The 7,449-nt window shown below is 33.4% G+C and overlaps 1 protein-coding gene across 1 annotated transcript in view; it reads left to right on the top strand.

Annotated features, from left to right (window-relative positions):
- Positions 1–7,449, top strand: part of LOC106467202 (locomotion-related protein Hikaru genki-like) — a 70,405-nt gene that overhangs the window by 13,814 nt on the left and 49,142 nt on the right. The window contains exon 2 of the mRNA XM_013927527.2: positions 4,594–4,803. Within this exon, the coding sequence (XP_013782981.2) occupies positions 4,594–4,803 (210 nt within the window). The remainder of the gene's footprint in view (positions 1–4,593; positions 4,804–7,449) is intronic.

The following is a 7,449-nucleotide window of genomic DNA, read 5'->3' as shown; positions in this document are numbered from 1 at the left end:
TAACTTCGGTTTCTACCCTGATAGTGAATATCGGTAGTAAAAATCTTATTGACTTTTCCTGGTGGTCGATAAACCTAGTGTTATTATTCTACTTTTACTGGTGGGAATAATTGATAATTATGGTTGCATTCACTTTGGTTTTGGTTGGGAATGGTTAACAGCTATAATAGGTTGGTATAATAACTTCGGTTTCTACCCTGATAGTGAATATCGGTAGTAAAAATCTTATTTACTTTTCCTGGTGGTCGATAAACCTAGTGTTATTATTCTACGTTTCCTGGTGGGAATGATTGATAATTATGGTTGCATTCACTTTGGTTTTGGTTGGGAATGGTTAACAGCTATAATAGGTTGATATAATAACTTCGGTTTCTATGTGACTTGATTAGCAGCTTGAAACAATTTGTTCGAAATACCATCTAGAAATAGAGTAGGAAGCCTTATTTTCCTTCATGTGAGTTTTTATTTGATGATTACCTGAAGGGCCCTTTCCCAATATACTGCCCACTTGTCGCTCAGCGGTAAGCTTGAGTGCCTATAACGCAAGAAATAGGTGCTCGATACCCGCAGTGAGAACAGCGCAGATACCCCATTTTGTAGCTGAAACACAAACTAGCACACAAATCCAATCTACCTGCTTAATTATTTATATAGTGATTTATACAACTTCTATTCTCTATCTTGTGTGATGAACCCCGATGACTCATCAGTAATTTTGAGGGCGTATGATGCTAAAATTAGGGTTTAAATACCGAGGATTAGCAGAGCACAGATAACTCGTTAAGTAGCTTTGCACTTAGCAACAAACAAAAGTTTCACGTAAAAATTAAAAATCTATACACACATCCTTCCTAGTTTACGATGTAAGCGACTTTAATGGAAATCTTTTGAAAACATAAATTAAAAAAAAAACGTTTTATGTATTTTATGTAATAATAATATTTATCAACAATTTATAAAATGTTTTTGGATAAATTTTAATGGCGGAAGTCTATATAGACCTGAAATATCATGTAGATCCTCCTTACAACAAAAGGACTGATGTGAGATATGTTGCTCTTTAGCTTTTGTCAGTATAAAATATTGCACAGATTTATTTTCATTTCATAAATAAGTCCGTACTTTCCAGTCATATTTTACTGTCGAGTGATAAATTATTTAAGTGTGTATTGAAATATATCTGCTGAAGGACAAAGGACTTTGCAGAGACCAGTCTTTAGCCCTAACCGGTTCTCGAAAAATGATCTCCTTGTCACTTTTCTCACTACCTCTGACTTAATAGCTTGATGAGATTGTCTTTGAAGCTAAATATACGTGCTTGAAAATGACACACACTAGGCTTATCATGAGTTTCGCCAGTTTCTGTTAGGATTACTCTTATTTTGATGGATGTGATGTTGGATTTCTACATCTCTTCATCTAGACTTCAATGGTTAATACTACTTAGGAATTGTAAAACAATGTGACAAGGGTTGATTCACTAAATCGATAAATAAAAGGAAGAAATACTGAAAACACCCTAGGCTTGAATGGAACTAAAGAGTAAAATTTAAGTTCAGTTCATACAACGTAACTTTTAGTTCACTTACTTGAATTGTTAGTAGTAAGCAAAATGCTTAAATTGTTGCTTCTGTGTATGTGTTAAATACTGTTTTTATATATCTATGTGTCACACACGAAAAACCACATGTGTGTATATAAATGAATTCTAAAGTGAATTATTTTGTAGGATGTTAATACGACAGCATCTTTATTGAAGAAAAGCCAATTAGTTACGAATATTCAATAATTGTATACTGATACTCACTAACTTATTCAATAATTGTATACTGATACTCACTAACTTATTCAACTTCAATTTGTGTTTCTTTTCCACATTAAAGTTCTTAATCGGTGCTATAATTTCCTTAAATGATTGATATTTATTTGAATGTATACTTTTAATGCAATGCGGCTTTAGTTAAGCTACACATGTTCTATATATTAACTGCGAGCTTCAGAGAATTTACATAAGTTTTGAAAAATAACTGCTGACTTTAATAAAGTTACATAAGTTTGAAAAATAACTGCTGACTTTAACAAAGTTACATAAGTTTTGAAAAATAACTGCTGACTTTAATAAAGTTACATAAGTTTTGAAAAATAACTGCTGACTTTAATAAAGTTACATACGTTTTGAAAAATAACTGCTGACTTTAATAAAGTTACATAGATTCTGTTTACTAGCTGCCAACTTATAAGTGACGTTAACAGATTCTGTATATTAACCGTTGATTTTATTGAAGTTTCGAAAGCTCTAATTATTAACTGCCACTTTACAAAGTTCTTGTGTTATATGATTTAACAATGTAAGAGCGAGTAACTATTAAATTTACTTTATATTTAAATCTACTTAGATTCTGCTCTCTTGAAATAATTTCCATAACTATACGCAGTCCAGTTAAGCATTTAACCGTGATATATCTAACAACAAAGTAGTATCCAGCCCTGTAATTCGTATTCATTTATTCCGTTAGTAATTTCAAAATGTAGAAACTAAACACAATGACATTTTGATTGCCTACCATGTGTATGTGCTTATATGTTTCGTGCTGCTCTCCTAATTAGGTTAACATTTAGAAGCTCTAAGTGTGATGATATATTAGCATTTAGATTATAACGTGAAGGCAAAAATACTCATGGTACGAACACTAGAGTATAAATCTTTCTCAGTAACTTAAGTTACTCACATCCTCACACACTAATGTGGGAACTTACATAGCATCAAAGCACATAAATCATATCTGACGTTACGTCACTGTTATCCATCTTAAACCTAAACCAACACTATTTCATCGTTTGTTTGTTTTTCATCTTTAAATAACTATAATTCTCCTTATCCAATAACTCAGCCTTTTAACTGAGTTGTAGAACTGAAACAAAATCTGAATATTATCTGAGTGACTGAGATTAATTTTGGTTGTTCAAGTCTCTCAGTGGCCTAGTGAGTAACGTGCTCTGACTACGAATTCAAGGATTCGTAATTTTCAATCCGTTCCCACGATATTCTTTTTAACAAAAAACAAACTGAAAGCACTCATACACATATTTAAAACGTATAACAATTAGTATCGATGGCCGAACAGATATTTGATAAATTGAGTTTTTTTTTCTTTTGTTTCAGAGGTGAGGGCGTTCAAAGCGTGATTTCGCTTTGTTATTATTTTACTTAAATCCGTTTTTCGTTATCTTCAGTAAGTCACAAAAATGCGCCCAAAAAATATACACAGTTAATTAACAGTAGGAGATCGTTTCGTTTTCCTTAAAACATTAGTTTGCCCGATCAATAAAATATAATGGAAATATATCGGTACAAAATCTTAAGACATCTCTTCTTCTGTATTGTTAAGACGAAATCTCGGTTGGCTTTTCTCCGCTGTACCGTCATATGAAACCAGCATGCCAAATGAAGTAAAAACAAATGTTTATTGTACAATAACGTTGATGAAATATCGTAAAAAAACTCAGTACTTCTTCTATAATTCCCGCTCATATATCTCTAAATTTTAACTGTGTATACAACTATACTTTTAATCATTATTTCAATGCACTCTTTCTATTATATGTCTTCCTTGATGACTATTTATTGTCCATTAACTTTGCTTATTTCATATTCTTGATATGATACGTAGTAATTATAATTCTAATCTTTACTCGTCTATGTAAACCACTATCTCATAAAATTGTCACATTTCGTAAATGCTCTCTATATATGAAAAAAACTCCCTTTAGACTGCTCCCCTTGTTCAAATACTATATGAGAGGGTTTTCAAGTTTTACTTAGCATGTGTTTAAGTGTACTTGTTTCAATATTACCAGAATGCTTTGCTATGATATTGTGACACGCCCTCTGTATATACATGAGTGGTGGTTTGGTAGTATGCGTGTTCTGCTTATTTTTAAGCGACGACAAGTAACGTCGAAATAATTGAGAACTTTTGATCAACTGTAAGCCAACTATAGAATTCAGAAATAAAGTGCAGTGGATAACTTAAAAACTAATATACATACATTGATAAAGAAAGATAAATAAAATAGCTGTTATTTGTTTGTTTTTAAACACAAAGTTATACATTAAGCGATCTGTGCTGTGTCCAACATGTATATCGAAACCCGGTTTTTAATGTTGTAAGCCTTCAGACTTTCCGCTGGGCCACTGGGGGTGGTAGTGAAATGATTTAATTAAAAACACTCAGAAAAAATTCTAGCAATTTTAGTTGGTATCAAAAATCCCAATCCTGGGCTAACAATGACAATTAATTCTTGATAAAGTTACAAATACTTAAGAAATGTTTCGAAGATATTTGATTAATGTTATAAAAAAGTGAGAATTATAGTTTAAAGAAAATGGAATAGGTTATTGGTTAAGACAATAATCACAAAGAGCCTACTAGTCAGAAGAATGTAAGGATGTGTAGTCAGTTTCAAGAAGTAAATCAGATTGTAATATATGATTCTGTAATAGTTTAAAGAAGAGAAGTAATTCATCAAGTATTACAAGGAATACAGTATAGTGATATTGTAATGTGATAAGCTATTGTTGTTGTTTTTCAGTAGCTGATGGTTTCCGCACCTTGGGTGGATGCTCACAGCCAGAAGTCGTGGTGAATGGCTCCAGAATGCTAGATAGAGGTGGAATAGACTTTGGAAGTATCCAAGAGGTCCAGTTTTTTGGAATTATTGGGCCTTTTGGATACAAACGTGTTTGTAAAATTAGATGCACGGATGGAGCTTGGGTAGGACCTCTGTGCGCCGTTGATGAAGGTATGTAAACATTCTGCTTTGATATGTGATTTGTTTGATCTAAACAACCATATTCTATGAGGATTCTCGATGTAAGAGATAAATATTTTCATCTTGTAACCATCAAACTGTTTTGCTTGCTGTTGAAAAAACACAATCGTGTTGAATGTTAAAAAGGAGCAGAGTTCGAAATTTTTACATGGTTATCAAAGATGAGCATACATAGGTTAGTACATGAAAAATTCTAAACTTCTCTTTAACTTAAAACTTAAACGTAGAAGTATTTCATTCGCTACTTCATAACGTATGACATTATTTTAAATGGCCTAAAAATCATGATATCATATGATTAAGCTTTGATTTTTGAAATGATTGTAATCAATGCTATTGAAAGTGACAAAACAAAACTCGGGTTCATAAAATTAAGAACTTCGCTGTTAAAGATGAAGGTAAGTGATTTATCAAAGCAGATTGTAAATTAAATAGACAGTTAATTAGGTATGAAATTATTTGATATAATCTGATAGCGTGTTTACCAAATAATCATTCTGATTTAATTAGGCACTGTTTTATAAAGCACGACGTGATGGCTTGGAAGAACAACGAGAACAATACAAAGCCATTACAAATTTCTTCTTGTAAACCCGATGAAGATCTCAAACTCGTAGTTTAAAGCTTGTGAAGAATTGCCAGTAATTAACGTAATAAAAATTCTAAGCACGCAAGCTTAAATCACAAGTGTTGCTAAACTTCCGAGCAAACTATTTCAATATTAAATATCCCATATTTTATTAGTTTCTAAATTCAAATTAATTAATTTTATTGTTTACTGTTAGACAGGTCGTACAATTAATTCTGTATGTCTTTTACATAAGTTACACATTGTTATGAAGGAGCTATTGAACCTGTAACTCTCAGTGTATGCCTGGAACTTTGCTAATTCACAGCTTTGCGGAATTCCAATTAAATGTGTGATAAATCAGTTCGCTTTCCTTGAAATGACTTTACCATATATCTGAATAAATTGATATCTATTCTGTCTTCTACTTATGGAATACATAAGAAAAACAAGTTTCGTTTGATGTCAATTGGTTTTCCAGCGGCACAAGTTACGTGTGCTGTTATTTTGACATAATCCTTGTAACATAGTGAATTATAACATACCTTCTAGCAGATATATACTGGAGATGCAATTTACGATAAAACAACTATAGATCTGGTGTATTTAAGTGTTTTACACTCACAAAAAGAAACCTATCATTCTATAGGTATTTGAATAACTTGTAGCATTTCGCCACAATTTAATTCTTCGTATTGTTAGCCGACACTGGGCAGCTGGTACATAATTTAATAAAGATAGTTGTTTAAACATTTGTTTAACAACAAGTAAAAGCTTGGAATGGTCTATTCTTTCATTGGGGGGTGTGTCTTGAGCCAGACTAGTTTCGGAGAATTGCACTCCTCATCAGTGACCCTGGACACTACCACCAATGAGATATCAGACCAAACCAAGCCTTTATAGTAATGAGGTATCGAAAATCGAAATGGTATATTTAAGTGTTTTACACTCACAAAAAAAGAAACCTATCATTCTATAGCTATTTGGAGAACTTGTAGCATTTCGCCACAATTAACCTGTGATAGTATATACAGGGTGTACGACAAGACTGCAACCATAGGAATTTCAACGAACTTTACAGAATGTGTTCCACATGCTGTCGTTGTAATTCGAACCAGTTTGGAGACAGTATTTTCATTTTCTTTGAACGTTCCGAAGAATATTGTAAATGGTGCGACACTCGTCGAATTCGTTGTTATTTTCGGTGTCCCTGATCTTCTCTGGATGGTGTGCATTAAATTTGCCAGCAAACTTTCGCTGGAGCCAACCTTTTCTGCCAAACTCGACCTTCTCATGCTTTAACAGCGCCATAATATGAATTTTACTTCAGAATGCAAAATAATGTTATTCATCTAAATGAAAATCATGAATATAAAACGATTAATTAATCTTTTGGTAAAAATAATTTGTTTGAAGTTACGCACAAAGCTACACAATGGGATATCTGTGATCTGCCCACTACGGGTATAGAAACCCGGTTTCTAGCGTTGTAAGTCAGCAGACATACCACTGTGTCACTGGGGGGGATAGTTTGTTTGTTTTGAATTTCACGCAAAGCTACACGAGGGCTATCTGCGTTAGCCGTCCCTAATTTAGCAGTGTAAGACTAGAGGGAAGGCAGCTAGTCATCACCACCCACTGCCAACTCTTGGGCTACTCTTTTACCAACGAATAGTGAGATTGACCGTCACATTATAACGCCCTCACGGCTGAAAGAGCGAGCATGTTTGGTGTGACAGGGATTCGAACCCGCGACCCTCAAATTGCGAGTCGAGAGCCCTAACCACCTGGTCATGCCGAGCGAAGGGAAAAATAGATTTCAAAACTACGTATTTCATAGTTCAGAATTGTAAATTCACTTTGATTCTTGCTCAAATATGAACATCTTAAAACAGTTAGAAGAAATAAGGTCATCCGAATATCCAGTCAATATCTCTCAACCAATTAGCTCCCCCCCCCCCCACCGTGCATCAACATAAAAAGATGGAATAAATATTCCAAAAAATACATATCTTACTTAACTCTTGGAGGGCATCAGATAAGTATCC

The sequence above is a fragment of the Limulus polyphemus genome, unplaced genomic scaffold (genome assembly GCF_000517525.1).
Source record: "Limulus polyphemus unplaced genomic scaffold, Limulus_polyphemus-2.1.2 Scaffold2526, whole genome shotgun sequence".
Classification (NCBI taxonomy): Eukaryota; Metazoa; Arthropoda; class Merostomata; order Xiphosura; family Limulidae; genus Limulus; species Limulus polyphemus.
This window is presented reverse-complemented; position numbering and strand designations above follow the sequence as displayed.